General features: G+C 38.5%; 1 protein-coding gene across 2 annotated transcripts in view; it reads left to right on the forward strand.

Annotated features, from left to right (window-relative positions):
• Positions 1-19,261, forward strand: part of LOC127580820 (synaptotagmin-B) — a 441,147-nt gene that overhangs the window by 318,888 nt on the left and 102,998 nt on the right. For both annotated transcript variants that reach the window (XM_052034732.1, XM_052034733.1), the window contains exons 4-5: positions 17,647-17,832; positions 18,861-19,036. In XM_052034732.1, the coding sequence (XP_051890692.1) occupies positions 17,658-17,832; positions 18,861-19,036 (351 nt within the window). In that variant the 5' untranslated portion in view covers positions 17,647-17,657. The remainder of the gene's footprint in view (positions 1-17,646; positions 17,833-18,860; positions 19,037-19,261) is intronic.

Consider the following 19,261-nt stretch of genomic DNA (forward strand, 5'->3'; position numbering starts at 1 on the left):
GGTGTTTAAATTTCTGGCACATGCCTGAATGTTGAGGCTTGAGGCTCAAAGGTACTGGGTGAAGAGCCTGAATGAAACAACAAGGTAAAGTTCAGAGTGCAGGTCACACCTTCAAAGGAGTTCACTCATGGGGTAAAAATGGCATTTATGCTGCATGTTTCCCTGGCAACAGCCTTCATGTAAATACTGCAAAGGAACAGGAGAGGGAAAAACATGTCTTTAGTGACCCAATGCTAAGAGAACTCCTATCACTGTCAAAATAGGAGTTTTCCTGAATATTGTTGACCACTAATCAGCTGCAGCAAAACCAAAGCAGAGCTGGCTTTATGCTTGATCCTCAAAACGTATCAGGCTGCCTTGTAACATGTTGGCAAAATGCAATAGGTCATCAATAGGAAAGATTGTCAGAAACTTAAAATTCACAGAACAAAGAGGAATCATTCTTGGAGCCTGCCATGACTAAAACCAGCATCCATGAACCCATTTTTCAAGTGTAAAATGGGCATCAGTGTGTTGAATTTCTCCCCCTTTTGTGTTGTTTTATATTTGGTGCATTTTACTAATTTTTATCAGGTTTTCCAATATTAATTTCAAGTTTATTGTCAAGTTTATATTCAAGTGAATTATATATCATTCCAAATAGAATGAGGCAAAAATCTATAACTTGCCATTTTTTTTGTTTTTATTTACTTATTTTATTGAAATGATTTCTGACTAGGACAGAATCCCTAATTGTTCTTGAGGTGATAGTGATAAGTTGCCTTCTTGAACAACTGCAAACTGTCTGGTGAATCCATAATGCAGCAATAGTAGAGAGAGCAAGTGTTCAGGGTGAAGGTTAGCATGCCAATCAAACTGGGGTTTTGTCCTGGATGGTGTTGATCTTCTTAAGTGTTGTTAGGAAGTGTCATCCAGGCAAATGGGAAGTATTTCATCACATACTAGATGTGTTTTACATCGGAATTATCTACATGAGGTGCTGCCTCAAGAAGGAAACATCTGTCATCAAAGACCCCCTCCATTTTGGCCATACCATCTTCTCGTAGCTACTGTTGGGCTGGAGGTACAGAAGCCTGAAATGTCACACCACCAGGTTCAAGAAAAGCTACTTCCCTTCAACCATTCAGTTCTTGAACCAATCTACACAACCCTAATCACTATCTCAGTATAGCAACAATGTGACCACTTTGCACTACAAAGGACTTTTTTTTGTTCTAATTGTGTTCTTTCTTGTATAACTTTGTGCAATTTTTATTTCAGTTATGTTTTTCTTGTGAATGTTGTGTATCTGATGCTATGTGTCTGTAATGCTGCTGCAAGTATGTTCTTCGTTGCCTATGCATACATGTACTTGTGCAGATGACAATAACTTAACTTTGACTTTGAAGAGTCAGGAGGTAAACTATTTGTTGTAGCATACCTAGTCTCTGACTTTCTCTTGTTGCCACAGTTTTTATGTAGTTTGTCCTAATAAGACAGTCAATTAAGACCCCCAGGGGACCTGGTGACGGGAATGCTGCTGAAAGTCAAAGTTAGGTGGTTAGACTTTCTTTCATTGGAGATTGCATGACTTTTGCTTGATATGGCTTATTGGAGGCTAATTAGCTCAGACCCAGTCTAGCACCACAGGGGTTCCTTCTGACAGTGAACTGCCTTCATTTGTTTCCTCAGTCTCCTTCTGTCCATTACAAGGTCAGCAATGTGGATTAACTGCTAAATCACACCATGGCTAAATGTCATAAAGGTCTTTCTGCAGGTTCTGAGGCTTTATAAATGGATTTGAGAGTGCAGTTAGAGAACATCCATACTTCTGACCTTGTGATGGAAGGAAGAAGATTGAAGAGACAAATGAAAGGAGTTCACTGTCAAAAGGAACTCCTGTGGTGATATACTGGGTCTGAGCTAATTAGCCTCCAATAAACTACAACCATTTTCTTTTGTGCTAGGTGTAATTCCAGCCAGCGGAAAGTGTTACCTTCCATTGCCACTGACTTTGTTTTTTATCAGAGTTCCTTTGAGGTCACACTCAATCAAATACTGCCTTGATGTCAGGGGCAGTCACTCTAACCTTGCTTCTGGAATGCAGTTTGCTTGTCAATGCTTGAACCAAGGCTGGTATGAGCTCTGAAGCCAAGCAATCCTGGCTTAATCTAAACTGAGTAGCAGTGAGCAGATTACCCCTAGAAATATCCTGTATAATGCAAGAGTGTGTAATGCAGGTACAATGTCTGTGGGAGATTAGCTGATATGAGGACCCCACTCCCCTCACCCTCCACTCCTGGTTTGGTTATTTATGGAAAGAAGTTTGTTGTGTCACACACCCACTGCACAATTGCCACTAGTCAAAGACCAATTTTAATTCTGCAAACATAAATGATAATTCTACTGCATAGTTAAATGAAGAACTACAGGGGGGTATTATCATAATGGTTGAAATGCACATCACTGTCAGAGTGAGCATCGTTCATGTGGGTTCTGAAGTGGCACTCCCTTTGAACAATTTTATTTTGTAGTCCTGTGCTCCCAGGGGAAAGTTGCCTCAAATGGTGCGTGGCTTGCCCTGAGGACTACAATACCATAATGCAGATATCCTGACCTGTGCTTCGATTGAATTGACACTGTTGAAAGTCTCTTCTCTGCCATTCCTGCAGACTTTGCTTACCCTGAGCAATTGTTTTAATGTACCATCTTAATTCATTTCTTTAATTGCTTCATCTATGCTTTGATGCAATTATTGCTTCTTTGATGATGAGAAAACTGCATAGATCAAGGAATAAATAAAACCGAACACAATACAATGCCATCTAATCCTAATTAGATTATCTTCAGCACCATTCTCTGCACAGCCCTGCAGTCATTTTAACTTTCCATTTAAAAATCTTGCCTCACAAGCACCAGATGGTTGAACATAAGCACATCAGGATTCATAAATTGGTTTGAACCTGTTTTGTTTTGTGCATTGAAAGTGTTCTGCACACACAGCATGCAGCTGATTATTTGGGTGCAAGTGACTCATGAAGATGGTCCAGGACACTCATTTGAATTAATGCAGGAGTGTAGAAATTAAATGCCTCAAGCACCATTTAAAGACAGCTTACCCCCCTTAAAGGTGGGAGGTGAGGGGAGGGGAGGGGAGGGCACAGTACTCAATTTGAGTTTACGGAGGTTAAAAAGACAGGGAGAAACTGCTTTTTGGGCACTGCTGTACAGATCTTGGAGGGAAAACTTAACCTGGTGGAAACTCACTTGCCAGGAGAGCTTAGAGGCATAAAAGTAGGTGTCTGGAGCATCACCCCTAAAACTTGACCATAATTCCACATAAATTGCAATGACCTGACAAGTGTTGATAAGTAATGCCACCTAGCTCAATTGACTCATTAGTCTCTGGTTTACCATGCATTACATGCATCACCCAAGTCTGAACTCCTCCCCCTCTCCAGTACTGTTGTCCGATCAGTGGAGCACATTTCAATCCATCCACTGCCACTGCACTTTTAACCTGCTAGTGCCCAACATCATGCTTCCATTCTGTAATGCACTAGGCCAAGACAATTCTTTAAGATCCCATTAAGGCACTCATTTCTTTCAAGTGGAGCTCTTACACAATGCTGGAGAACAAACTGATACAGGAGGATGAGGATGAACCTCGATTCATGGCCGGTCTGATTAGCAGAGAGTTTCATGGATATAATGGGATAATGTGAGTTAAGAGCAACTTGTGAGGCTGGAGGACAACTGCTGCGGAGCTTTGGGCTTTGGGCCAAGCTCTCACCCTCAGTGCTTTAACTCCTTTCACAAGGGGAAGGAGACACCCTTGCCCCAAATATTAATACTTGGTTCTGTATCATGTTCACAAGATCAATGGGGCAATGAAAGAGCAGAGGAAGGAGTCGACAGTGAACATGGAGAAGAAGCACCAATCAAACCTCGTCTTTCAATCACCAACTCAGACAAAATGCCCCATGCAGTTTGCGGTGTAGAGTCTGCACTGGAGGCACACTGAACACTGGCAGGGAGGGTGTCAGAATGGCTTAGAATGGAGCTAACTAAAGGGAAGGCTCACATCTTGTGCTGCAAAGGTCACACCTGAAGATTTCACCATGAGAATACATGGTAGCTTGGGGCAGGTGTGGTAGTGTAGTGGTTAGCATAACACTTTACAGCGCCTGCAACCCGGGTTCAAATCCAGCCATTGTCTGTAAGGAGTTTGTATGTTCTCCCCGTGTCTGCATGGGTTTCTTCTGGGTGATCCCGGTTTCCTCCCACATTCCAAAGATGTACAGGTTAAGAAGTTGTGGGCATGCTATGTTGTCACCGGAAGTGTGGCGATACTTGCGGGCTGCCCCCAGAACACTACGCAAAAAGACATATTTCACTGTGTGTTTCGATGTAGATGTGACTAATAAAGATATCTTATCTTATCTTTTTACTTGGACCTTCCAAGTGGATCAGTCTTCCCTACACTGAGCTGCCTCACAATGTGGAGGATGTGAAGGAGTAAAAATTCAACAATATAGGATGTTCCTCTACATTGTATCGAAACCACAGAATCCACCATGGACCAAGTAGGGATTCACAGTACTTGAACTTCTGGGTGTGGTACCTATGAATGGAGATTTGCTGGACTTTAGAATCCAACAGTTCCTCATGCGTTTAAAGCCTCTGAGAGAGTTTTGATGGAAGCTTAAAGAGCATAGATAGTGACTTCCAGAGAAATAAATGGCATAAAATGTTGTGTAGCACATGGCAATAAAGGTGACTGTGCTTTGGTGCTGGTTTCCAGCACTCATGGCAGAGGTGACATAAATAGTCACTACTCATTGTACAAGCAGAGCCACAGTACACCATTCCCTTTGTAAGACTGAGGTATGTGCCCTGTTTAAGAAGATATGGATTCTATAAAACTTCCCTCATCTTTCTCTCCTTCGAGCTCTTGTTTGACTCACTGCAGACATATGCTGCTATTCTTGTGGTTATTAATACTGTTTATTGTCCTTTCTCTTGATGCCTCTACTATGAGATGGTTCAGCACCACCAAATCCTTCCTACATTAGTTTTGTTATTAAGTTATTGCACAAGCAGATGGCATTCTGGACCACTGATCCAGAGATGTGAACTTAAAGCTTACCATTGCAGGCAGGGAATTTAAATTCAAGTAATTAAATAAAAGCTTGTCTCACTCATGGTAGCTGTGAAGTACTGGATTATTGTAAAAAACCCACCTGGTTCATGCATGCCATTCTTACCCAGTCTGGCCTATGCGTGATTCTTAACTCTAGGATACGGTCCCCTTTACAGGGAAGGGTACATGAAAAAGAGGGAGTGCAATGAAGGTTCGCCACATTGGTTCTTTGGATGTAGAGGTTGCCCTATGAGGTGTGATAAATCTGACTGGGCATACATCTCAATGGAACACATCAGTTCTTAAGGGGCTGGAGAGGGTAGATGCAGGGATAATGTTTGGCCTGACTGAAATGTCAAGAACCAGGTGTCACAGGCTCAGAGTAAGAGGTTAGCAATTCAGGATAGAGATGAGAAGAAACGTCTTCACCCAGAAAGTAGTAAGTCTTTGGAATTCTCTACCCAAGTGGTCTGTGGAGGCTCGGTCACTGTATTATTAAAGAGAGAGATTACAGGTTTTTTTTAGATATTAAGGGAATCAATGAATATGGGATTAGTACAGGAGTGTGGTGCTGAGGTGAAATGTCAGCCATGAATTTATTGAATAGCAGAGGAGGTTTTGGCACTGAATGGCCTAATTCTGCTTCTACTTGTATTGTTCTTGTGTTAGTTTATTTAAAAGGCTCAAAAGAACCCAACAGCTTAAAATAATTAATCAGGATTTACCTTAACGGAGATAAGGATCTCTTTGAATGTTGCAGCCATCCTCTTGAATGTTCCTGCCAGATTGGTTGGGTGGGTTTAGAAAGTAATTGGCCAGCTATCAGTTAATGAGGGGTCCCGACTGAAATGTAAAATCAATTATTACAAAATTTTTAAAGTGTCTTAAGGGATGATTAATAAGATCTTATCAAACACTGCAGCTTAAGGACAGGGCTTTAGTTGGGTAAATTTGTTGTTCTCACACCCACTTCAGGCTTAATAAACAGGCAACAGAATTCAGTTTAGCCCCCACTACTTTAATTAATGATATTTTTTATTGAGTAAACCTTAGTCAATAACTAACCTACAACACTTGCAGAGTATTACTGAGTTTTGCAATACAGAAGTCATTCAGTATAACTAGTCCATGATATTATGCTCTGCATGAGATCCTTTCCTTTTTACTTCATCTCAGCTATCGACTACTGATAGTATGTTATAGATAATGAACTATCTTACTCATGGATTGGGATAATTGGTGCGACATATGATTTTTAAGACAGTTTTCTGGATAGTATAAGATAGTTTTCACAAAATAAAGCAATTCATATTTAAAGTTAAAGTTCAAGTTTAATTATATCCTGAGAGTCAACATTTTTCCACACTTCCCTTAAAATGCTTTTGCATTTTTAAATGACAATTGTATTCCACTTCAAGATCAAAAGGAAACAGCATGGGTTTATTGTCATTTTCATCAAACTCAGCAAGGAAATTAATTGACAGGAATGCCAACTGGTGATTCAGTGACTGCAAGTGACTGCATGAAGTGGAGTGTGAATTGAGCAATCTGCCAGTCAGAAAACAGCTCCCCGCACAGCAGAGCAAAGCACCGAATAAAACAACTCAGGGCTTTGAAATCTTCTTCCTTCCACAGACTCTGTGCAAGCTACATGGTTATGAAAACACTCTCCACAATTTATTTAATCTCTTGCGTAGGGGGGCTGGTGAATAAACACAGGAGATAAAAGTAGGTAGATGATAAAAATGGTCATAATCTTGGAATCTATGTCCTTGATGTGACATTGGAATTTTTATATTCTTCAACTTTGACCAATTGCATTTCACAGGTAAACAATCACATCATCCCAGGAGACTCTATATTCATGTCCTTGATTCGAGCTATTATAGTTTATTTTAAATAACTTGTCTAGATCTGATTTTATACCTTTCATTATTTTCTTTTGCTTACTTCTCTAATTTTCCTCACAAGTTTTACCTGACAGAGATATCTTTTTTGACCCACAGTGTGTTAATCTGTCTTGGTTGGCAGTACTCTCTGTTCTGGATTTCTCATCCACAAATAACTGGCTTATAACTTAACTTCATAATGCAGGACTGCACTCCACTACATTACTGGAGGAATGCTGCACTATCTGAAGCAACAATATACAGATGACATATTAAGTTGTGCCTTTTGCTACATCTTCTCTTTTAGGTAATCCATGCGAACGTTGAATGTGACATTTTGTCCTGATAAACATGGATCTTCCCGATCAGTATTAGTTTCCTAATTAATATCACAAAAGTACTGATTAACTGGTCATTCATTTTGATGCTGCACCTGTCATGTTGATACAGAAAAGCTATTACATTTGCCTGAAGTATAGTAAATTATATGTGAAGTTTTCTGAAATGTAATAATCTAATTTGTGATTGTAACTACATTTGTCTGAATTTATTAATACAGAATTAAATTGTACAAGAAAGCCACACTCAACTGAAATTACTTAATTTCATTCTATACTCCAGTTGTGATTGGTGGTAATAAAACTTTCAAAAAGCTTCTTATTAATTTGCCATTGTGGTCAAAGGTAAGAGTCCTAACAGTTAAGAAAAATTATGTTCCTGCTTTGTTAACCTCATTCAGATACTGCAGACTGATTTTGTTGTGCAAAGCACAAGTGAATCTCTTAGTTGTGTCAACTAAAGCATGACATTGAAAATGTCAGTGAGATGTTTTGGGAAAGTCTGGATTCCCACCCCAAGTACAGGGGATTGGGGAGTTAAGAATTTTCTAAATCTTTTAGTGTTTCTGCCCATTTATCCCAAGCAGAATATGAGGATTAGGTAAAGGGTAAAGAATGAAGCCAAAACCTTTGCAGAGGCCAGGTACCTTCCCTGGGAGAGCATTCCAAGTATTTCATCCTGTAACACAATAATAATGGTTCTTTATTCTTTCATGGTTAATACATTTTGCGAAGGACGTTTTAGATATGTTGACATGAGACATACTGTATAAATACTCGTAATGATGTTATGATAAATTAAATAAACATGCCTTTGGAAATACACAATGGACCAAAACTTCTGACCATCGACAAATCTGGTCACTCACTGATCAGGATGATGCCGCCCCCTGCTTTAACATCAAAGTGTCATATTCAACCCTCACGGGAGCTACCAAAAGAGGAAACCGCTTAATATCTCATTCATAGATGGCTCTCTCAGGCAATGTTGCACTCCTTCAGTAACACACTGGAGCACTGTCCTGTTAACTGCCAGGACTTACCTTCACATTACCTTCACATTTGGAGCACTGAGTGGAAAGAGACCTCTCACTGAGTAAGTCCCTGGGAAGGAAGAGGGTGTATTGCTCAGTCTCAAGGGGTTGGATGAGGAACCTCAAGAGAGGCTGTCTGAAATGGAATGGTGGTCCAGCATTGGGACAGGACAGGAATATGGATCTGTGTTTTGGTCTCAAGGTGGAGGAATATTTACTTATTTTAACAGAATGCAAAGCAGACAAGGCTATATGATTTTTTAAATTTTGCTTAAATATACCCTTCCACATGATTTATCTAAAAAAAACATGGTGTTGTTTCTTTGCTCTGTACTTATTTGGGGTGGGCAGTGAGCATGAGTGGTCTCTCCATGCCAAAAAAGGATAAAACATCTCCAAGGATTTTTCTGTCAACCATCTGTCAGCACCAAACATTGAATGTCATCAGTGCAGGTGGAAGTTGGTCACATGACTTCCACCAACACCCAAGACAAATGGGAGCCACGGAATTTGACAGAGGTCCAACTTGCCAAACTCATAATGAAAGTGAGCAAGAGGAAAAACAAGACTTCTGTCAAAAATGAAAGCTATTCTCACACACACACACACACACACACACACACACACACACACACACACACACACACACACACACACACACACACACACACACACACACACACAACAATGCTACCTGCAGGTTTTATACATTTACAGATCTCACACAACACTACCTGAAGAATTTAGGGAAATGAAACTTAAATGAAGTAGACACTTTTCCCCCTTGGATGCAGAGATTAATGGCCACAGAATAATTGGCTTAGACTTAGTGTTCTCTTTTAGATGGCCTTGAAATCAGTCTTTGGATAGCTGATTGAGTGTATCCTAACATTCTAGCAGGTGAGCCAATAATTGTGCATATCATTGATCAAGTAGATGATCAAAGATATTTTTGTGCCTAATGAGATCGCAAAATCGTTTGCAATGTTCTTATGCCATTTTCCACTTACACCAAACATATGGAGCGATGTTCTTTCTTATTGAACAGATGTGCTCTAAATGAAGTTGGATCTGTGGAGGCAATTACCTCAGAAGAGACTGCTTACTATTCCCAACAAATCTCTGTTGCCGAGCTTCATACCATGCAAGGGAATATTGAAACATGAGATCACATTTGCTTGCTGTTGGCTCCAAGAACTTCAAAGTCTGAAAATCACCTTTGAAGTTGCAAGGATGAGAAATTTGACTAACCCCACAGGCATAAACCTACTGAGAGGATGCCACATTTTCTTCTTTGAGTAAGATAGTTCCTTCTTCCTCCAACAGCTTGGTATTGCACATCTGCTCCCCAAATGCCCCATCATCTATACACAGATGTGGCCATGAGTTATTTTCAGCAATTCACAGACCAAAAGCATTGATATATTATATATTTTTGCTTGGTACAAATTCAGACTCTGAAATAGTGAAACACAGGCTTGAAAACACAAAATGGGAAACCCTTCAAGATTCTTGATTTTAAAATGGACTGCATCTGGTATGTGTGTCAGAGTGAGAGAGAGTGAGAGAGAGAGAGAGAATAGCTTTCATTTTTGACAGAAATCTTTTTTTCCTTGCTCACATTTATTATGCAGTTAACATTCCCCGGATGTTAAAAATAATTTAAAAATATTGTTTAATTTTGTCCTGACATTCCAAGCATGCCAACTGTGATAGTGACTGTTTTGTTTGCTGCCAGGGAAAATACTTCATTGTTTGTGGAGGATGTAGATTTCTGTCAGAAACCTTCTCCAGTTCCAATGGCTTGTTCTGTGTGTGCGTAGTATTGGCATTGGACAAATGCTTGCATGGGTGAAATAATAGAGGGGGTTGGGCTTCTACTAATTATAACTGTTTGTTGGATGTCTTTATTTCATGCCAAAAGGAGATTTTTTTTTGCAATGTTGTAGTGGTGAATGGTTTTGGTGAACTGTGCCAGTATCATGCAGGTGGCATTAGATGGAGAAGCCAGGTTCACGCTGTGTGTTTTACTTCTTTTGCATTCAAAAAAAATCACCACAAAGTAACTTGACAGAGTCTAGGAGAAATATAATTGGTGCCATAATGGAGTCATTTAAAAGTAAATTGGTGAGCATAACTGCCCGTTTACTAAAACCCTCTGTTGTGAACTGTGCTAAGCATAAGCAGGAAGTTCTCTGGGAGACGTTGGTCACTGGGAGACAAGTAACAAGGGCCTTGTTGCTCTTTTGTTGCTGTGTATATCACAGGATGGCATTGAGTGGAGATAGTTCAATGACTTGCACATGAGAGACCTGAAAGATGGGTAAGATTTGGAAAAGTACACCTAGAAACTGGATCCATTTGCATATGCTTTTTAACTACCACATGCGGGATTGATCATGCTAGTGACCATTTCTGGGATGATTAGCAACCATCAGGAAAGTGACCCATGCACTTCCAAGTGTGATTCACCTGAGCATGTCTGATGTTCCTCTCTTCAGAGATTTGTACCTAATGATATAGTCTGATTTGCAGCACACCTTTCCGAGTTTACCAACAGACATTGGCTATTAAAGGCATGACCAAGACTTGCATTAATAACTCACAATAAAACAAGGAATAAACACAACAGCAAGTTGACAGACTGACTCAAAATAAAGGACCCTCACTAGCACATTCATAATTTTTTCCCCACAGCACCTGCCCGACTTAGTTTTCTGTGCATTGACCATGAACTTCTGACAATGATGCCAGCACCTCTATACTTCAGTCCAAGGTACTGTGATCACTGGCCCCCTTGATGAGTCGATAAGTGGCAGTAACTTGAGGCCATTCATGACATGGAGGCCCATTAGCAAAACCATCAGGAGGAGATGCCCTGACACACATTAGAGCATCGTGTCTACGTCTTCCCATTGTCACCTCCTTTCCCCATACCCTTCCCACCTCAGTTTCCTTCCCCTCCATAGCCACTGCGTTGTCACTTCCATGAAAGACGTACTTTAGAGTGGTTTCAGCAACATTCTCTGCAGGCAGCTGCTATTGGGAACCAGACAAGTAAAATATTACTACATGATTTGGAATGAAAATCACACTAAAGATTTTTTCACTTGAGTTTTCTGCTAATTTTCCCTTTTATGTGGGTCACCTGATTGGGCACCAGAGCTACACACCAGCACCAGCTTCTAGGCAGTAGAGTGAATGTAGAACATGGAACAGTACAACACATGAATAGGTCCCTGGGCCCACCATGTCTGTGCCAACCATGATGCCATTCTAATCCCACTTACAAATCTGACCACCAAACAACAGATCAAAATATTTCATTTTCAAGAAGAAGAAATAAATGAATAAAATCCCACAAATGTAGAAATAGGCATTGTTGTCATTTCACTGTTTGCTAGAGCTTTATGCCCACACAATTTAAAATATCATCTATGCTAACACTTCAGTGTAATACTGAAGCAGTGCAGCATTGTGAGAGGTAATGCCTATACAGATACGTACATGCAAAAGAAACCGTGACACTTTCTGTAACTCTACGCTTCTCCTGATGTGTTGCTCAACATTTATCTTTCAACTAGCACCTACTGAAACAGATTAACTGGTTGTTTATCCCACTACTTTTTGTGGATTTTTGCTGTGTGCAAATTAGATATTGTTAAAAAAAAGTGCCTGCAGAGAAATGCCTTTCAGCTTCTGTAAAACTCTTTAGGAGTCGTGAGATTGTGATAACAGCCATATAAATGCAAGTTCTTCCTTTTGCATTAGAAAGCATTATATTAAATAAGAATAAAACTCTCAGATACAATGATCACAATATGTAGAATATACAACTTTTTTTATTCTCTGCAATACATGTTGATGCCTTACCATTGTTAATATTCTTAAAAGAAAAATATATTTCATATTTAATTCTTTAATTGTATTCTTGTTGATCAAACATTTTATGACTTCACTTATTTTGATAATTCAGTAAAGTAATGTAGAGAAGTTGAGGTCCAAGATCCAGCTTGGCCCTCAAATTGAATTAAAATCTTTTAATGAGGTTGGGATTAATTAGTTTAGGATCATTGAACAAAAATGTTCCATTTATATTATTGTTAGTGTGGCTATTATATTAAGCATCCATATTCTGTAACCGAAGGCTTATAGTAATGAAAATGAACTTCTTTCTCACTGGAGTACATTTTGCATTCATTCAGAAAGTATAATCCTATTTCTCTTCATCAAATAACTAATTGTTTACTTTATTGATTTGATTTTTCATTATGGCAGATCTCCAAAAGAGTTACCAACCAAATTGAGTCCAGTCCACCAGAGTACTGCAACAAATGTGCAACATTCTCATATGCTTTTGTACCACATTGTTAGAAACTGCTGTGGGGGTCGAAAGAATAGTGAACTCCGTTTCTTTTCATACTGTGCTCTGTAGCAAGCTTGAAACAATGTTTTTCTCTGTTATCACATATGAGTATTTTGGTTAGATTTTGGACTCTATAAACATTTTGCTGCCTTTGTGTTCCTGAGTTAAAGCACTTAGATTGAGTGGCTTCATTGGACGATTCCCACATCTCACCTGCTGTAGATGATGCTGTCAAAATCCAATGCTGCCCCTGCAGAAGGAGAAGGGAAGTCAAGAGAAAATCAGCACAGGAAACTCTTGTGCATCATCAATGATTAGTTTCAGCATAATATTCCCAGATTCCCAGGACAAGCCAAACCAACACCACCTCAGTTAATGATAATGGGAAGGGAGGGGAACAGGAAATACTGGGGTTGAATTTTGTTTGATAAAGCTCCAATGAAGGACCTGGGGATATTTTGCTACGTTAAGAGCAATATATTAACAGAATATTATGGGCCAAAGTGAACTCATCATTCAAAAAAATGAACATCAGTTCAAAACTTATCACTGCAACTAGCAAATTCATATTGCTCATTAAATAATCCACAATAAAAAGATGTCATGAACTCCAGATTACTCCAAAAAGCCTACCTGATTCTTTAATTTTCTTTAAGGAAAGAAATTTGCAGTCTTTCCATAATGACCTACAGCCTTTGTTTGACTCCAGTCCTCTGAAATGGCCTAGCAAGTCACCAATTCAAAGGTGATTAGGGATGATCTAGCTTTGCTGTTAATGCCCACATGCCATGAATAATAAGAAAAATGTGGTGAATAATTTTCTTCATTCTCTGACATTGACCTTTTTATTCCAATAGACTCCCTCAGTTGTTCCTTCAACTATTCCCTGGCCTTTTACTTCCCATGTTTTGAACAATTAAATTAAAAGTGACGAGGTTGCAGTTTTATAATCTCTCAAACTTGAAAAGCAATTATGCATAGCAATATATGCAAATAGCTTTTATTTCAAACTGACTTACTTGGCAGAGATAAGTCCACATTCTGGTAATATACCGGTTGCTGTGGAATCACGACCCAGTGCCATTGTGAGTCACTCTATTGTGTATATCTACAATTAAGTCTGAGATAAGACAGGAAATCTGACACTTGCATAAATTCAGTTCTATATTTTAATCTCCAAACCAGCAACACAAATATCTACGTCTCTTTGCAATTACGTGATACAGGGTGCAGATTATTTCTCAACAAGAGTGATCTTATATAAAAATGTTCAAAGAACTTAAGCATAGGATTGCAGAGGCAAAAGTATGAACAGTGGTCCTGTTAACATAAACAACCTAGTGTATTAAAGATTTAGCTTACAAGTATTATGCTGTACAGAGTGAAGTTGGTGGTGGTAGTGGAGGGGAGGGGGGTGGCAGTGGTTGGTAGGTGGGGAGGGAGAGGTGGACGAATAAAAGGCTGTGAACTCCAACAGGAGCTTGAATGTAAACGATAAGATACCTTTAATATAGCAAAACATCCCAACATGACTCACAAGAAATTCATCAAATGAAATTTATCTTCCAGCTGGCAAAGGAAATATTAGATCAGCCATGATTTAATTGACCAATGACACAGGTTATATTAATATTTCCCAACTAATGAATAAAGAGATACAACACACAATTTATCTCTGACTTTACAGTAATGACCAGGACTTTGGACTTCAATTCTGAAAGTCTCCAGGATAACCCTAGAGAGTTGGCATTGCCATCAAATTGTGCAAATAACTGCATCCATATTCCACAGTAGATTTACACTTCATTTGCAGAAAAAGATGTGGATGATCCAAAAAATGATAATTATTTTTTAATTTAAGTGAAATATTAAGTAGTAATGGAGATGAGAACGTGCACAACATCCAACAATGAAATAATCTCCTCAGTCCAAACCTCCAATACATGATGGCCAAACATTTTTGAAAGAATGAAACCTTCTCTTCATGACAGCAGTGAGAATAGAGCCAAATTATGCTTATGTTTCCACCAAATGTTTTCAAGTCCATTAATTTTGGAAATCTTTGTTATAAATTGGGATAACAATGTATGACTGGAATAACAATATTATCACACTTGTGCAGAAAGGTTTCTTTCTTTTACTCTCAGGATATGGGATCATGAGTGAGGTTGGCATTTTTTGACCTTGAATAGGTAGTGGGCCTTCTTTTTAGAAAGTTGTAGCCCTTTGCTATTTGTAGTGTTTGTAGAGTTCCAAGTTTCTTCACATAATATGATCCTCTCCATTAGCTGACAAAGAAATGATATTCTACAGCTACCTAAGTGTTCCTTATAGTTTGCATAACATTCAGGAAATGGGGACAGTTCTGCCTTACATAAGATGATAAAAGGAAAACAGATTAACTTGTGCTGCCAAAATTATTTCACATTTTTTGCTATTATGAAGATATAATCAGAATCTGCTTAATAGAGGTATGCCAAAACTCAGTTTTAATACTATTACTATTTCACATGTTAAAAAGCCATAATCACATAATGTAAAGGAAGGAGGGATTGTATATTATGTGTAATGAATTCAATAGTTTAAAGAATTACTGGAGAGCACCCTTTGAAATTCATTGTTGTGAGTTATATTTGTTATGTAGAATGCCAAAGAAGATTAGAATACATTCACTTGAGAAATAATATCTTATTATATTTGCATTATTTTTCCATTTTCAATTCAGTTTCGATTCATTTATGTCAAAAGTTATTGAAGTGTAAATAAGTAGCATTAAACTACAGTTTTGTAAGAAGAAGCATTATATAAACACTTGAGTGCCATATCTTCATTGCATTTTGTTACACATCATTGTCCATCCAAAAATTAGATGGGAAACTGTGTCAATTAATATGACATTAGTTGTATCATTTTTGTGTGGGTAAGCAATAGAAGCCTCAAGTGATAGAGGGTGGCTTTAGCAGCTTTGTCAGTTAAGTAAGTTTATCTTTTGATTTCTTCTAGTTATAATTGTCACCACAACTTGAACACCCTTTGTACCCATGACACTTGTAAATTAAGGAAGAGGAGGAAATTGAGGAAAAGAAAACTTTCATTACCTGGGAGTGAGTGAACTGAGCCAGATTTAGGACTTGACTCCAATCTAAAGATGAATAAAATTACTCCTTCTCTACATCCCTCATCATTATTAACCAATGGATCTCAAGTATCAGACATCTTGCCATGAATCTAACGGTCAAAAGTAACATTAGCTAAGTCAATAGCTAGTAGCTCATAAAAGTACTTGCCCTCCACTGATCTGCTGAAGCACACTTCACATGCAACCTGAACTGTTGTTCCCTCATGATTTGTTCAAAAGTTCTGATAATTAATATAAACACAAGAGAATGGAGGTGGCAGCATCTCGGGCAACAAGCAATCTACTGGAGGAACCTGATGCAGGGCTTTGACCTGAAACATCGACTATTCCTTTTCCATTCCTCACTCTCCCTTGTCCCCCATCCCCAAATGATGCTCAACCTGCTGAGTTCCTCCAGGAGATTGTTTTGTTGCTGAAAATTAATATTCAGTACTGCTCTCGCTCCTTTTGCATTGGAAAACATTATAGTAAATAAGAATAAAACTCTCAGATACAATGATTACAATATTTAGAATATACAACTTTTTTTAGTCTCTGTAATACATGTTGATGCCTTACCATTGATAATATTCTTAAAAGAAAGTTATATTTCATATTTAATTCATTGATTGTATTCTTGTTGATCAAAGATTTTGTGACTTTACTCATTTTGATAATTCAGTAAAACAATGTAGAAAAGTTGAGGGCCAAGATCCAGCTGCTGATAGAAGAGAGAAATTGTATTAAGATCTTTTAAACTCTGTAGCCCAGCTTGATGTGAGGAATTTTCCAATGAATTCTCATGCCTTCCTTGGATTGGTTTTCCAGCTAGAATTTATGCATCTCCCAAGTTGATTCTCAAGGCTCTTCATCTTATCTTCTGGTGGATATTTACCAACTTCCTTCATAAAATTTTTCTTTATTTTTCTTTGCAACAATACAGCCTTGAAAGATGGAATGATCTGAGAATGTTTATGCTTTATTGTCTTAACTGATAATGTTAAAATATCTCATTTTAGTTTGTTGCATCAGAGGGAATTTTTACTTAACACCTCCATACTTTCCAATATTCTTCATAGTCAGGACCATTTGTCACTGTGGTTGACATTCTAATTCACCAACACTGACTGAAATTCAGTCCAAACACAGTAGGAAAAAAAAATCCTACATGAATGATTGGAACCTATCGTTACCTTTTCTAGGGCACAAGATGACCCACGTACAGGTACAAATGTGGATAATTATATGTTGTGAAGTCATCGATGCTGTTGGAAGGTGATGAAAGGAGATGAACTGTTAGCTGGTACTGGATAAATGAATATAAAAGGGAAGTACTGTGGAAAAACCCTGCAGACTTCCTGTGTTCAAGTTAATAATTTACAGCTAACAAACAAAACATTGGAAGGAGTCTTGGTTTAGTTCATCATCATAACTTTAGAACTTGCTCCCAGATTTATAATCATTTTCCTTTGAAATCACATTAGCAAGAATAGATGCATTGGCTTCAAGGTGTGCAGTACAACATTGGAATGATTCCTCTGCACTGCTTCTCTGCTATATTGATTAATACAACTTCATTCCTATATAATATGTCCATTGCTACTTTGAGTCAGCATTCTATTCAACCTTCTTTCCTGTTTTAAATAATTAATAAGTCCAACTATCCATTATTCACTAACCACAACAAAGAAATCATTGGAAGGAACTGAATTAAATTAGAATCTTGTGACGCACAAGTATATTTTCCTAAATCATCTTTGTTTTTCTCTAACCTACCAGCCGGTCTCAAGATGAAGTCCAGACCAAGTCACCCAGAGGCTTTGGTGGCACCCATTGCCACAACCACCGTGATGCCTATCGACACTGGAGATAACTCAACAGAGGCTGGAGGTCCTGGGGAGGGGAAAGATGACATGTTTGAGAAGCTGAAAGAAAAATTTATGAATGAACTGCAGAAAATTCCATGTATGTATGCTTTCTTTCAAATCATAAGGTTAAGTTTATTTCTGTTCAACAATTCACTCTTTTTAGTTCAACATACTGGATTCCATGTATTCGCAGGGTTTAAAAATGAATATATTTAGATGGTAAACAGTCTTATTTCAACTGTTTCTAATCAGAATGGCCAAAAACATGGTTAAATATGCAGCAAAGACTCATGCATGTTTGCTGGAGCCTCAAATGGCAACTCGCTGGATTTGTCAAGTAAGATGCTTTTGAGGGGGAAGGGTGAAGAGGAGGACAATGTTACTTTCAAGCAAAACAAATATGAAAACCCGTACAAAATAACCAGTTCTAATTTATTGAGTATATTTTAGATGCCTTGACTTGTATTTGAATGTAGGAAGGATGTCTGTTTTAATAGGTTTAACTGATTATATAAAGATTAATTGACTTGGGTATTGATTTAGGTATTAAGTCTTAGAAACTAAATGTAGACAGGTGATCCAATATACCTTGTGCTGGCCTGAATCATTAATAGTATTGATGAACCTACACTGTGCATACTGTGGTCAGCTTTCTCAGCTGGAGAGCACTTGGGTCAGAGGACCTGCTGGAAGACAGCACCAAAACATTCCATAACAGATGATTTACTTACTTAATCCGGACTCAAAGACTAGAAGTGCTTTTCCAGCTCTACACTGAATCTGCAAGTCATCTTCAGGTTCCTGTTATTCTTTCTTCACATTTCCTATCACCTCCCCACAACCCCCCAAACTTTCCTGACCTACGTTTGCTCTTTGGAGCATGCCATCATTAGTTGATTTTCTTTCCTCCTCACAGCAAGTGCCTTTCCACTTGGTGTGCGATAGATATCCCAGGATATCAGTTACATCTAGGTGGTACACTGTCCTCTGAGCAATGAGCTACTGGTGAAAGGTACTGCCAAAAAGTAAAGCCGTTTCCCTGAAATATATTGCCAGGAAGCACTGAATTTTGATGCTGAGATTGATGCCACATTTATCAGTTGTGTTTCCAAATCCATTTGCCAGTGCCACCCTGGGCGTTGATAGCCATTGCCATTGTCAGTGGCCTGCTTCTTCTGACCTGCTGCCTCTGCATCTGCAAGAAATGCTGCTGCAAAAAGAAGAAAAATAAGAAGGAGAAGGGAAAGGGGAAAAAGAATGACATCAACATGAAAGACGTGAAAAACTCAGGTGGAAATCAGGTAATGTAATAGAAAGAAAATGTGAGTCGAAATTATCAAGTCAGGTTTTGCAAAATTTTGATACATGCAGCCTCAAATGTGTTCTGTGTTCATGGCATACCAGGTAAAGGGATGCAACAAAGTGTTAAAAATCCCATGTTTAAAGTTCACCTTTACTCATTTAAGGTATTTCTTTTGATTCTGTGCCCTCAACAGTTGCTTCTGTCAGAGTATGATTAATGTTGA

Source organism: Pristis pectinata, chromosome 20, assembly GCF_009764475.1.
Source record: "Pristis pectinata isolate sPriPec2 chromosome 20, sPriPec2.1.pri, whole genome shotgun sequence".
Lineage (NCBI taxonomy): Eukaryota > Metazoa > Chordata > Chondrichthyes > Rhinopristiformes > Pristidae > Pristis > Pristis pectinata.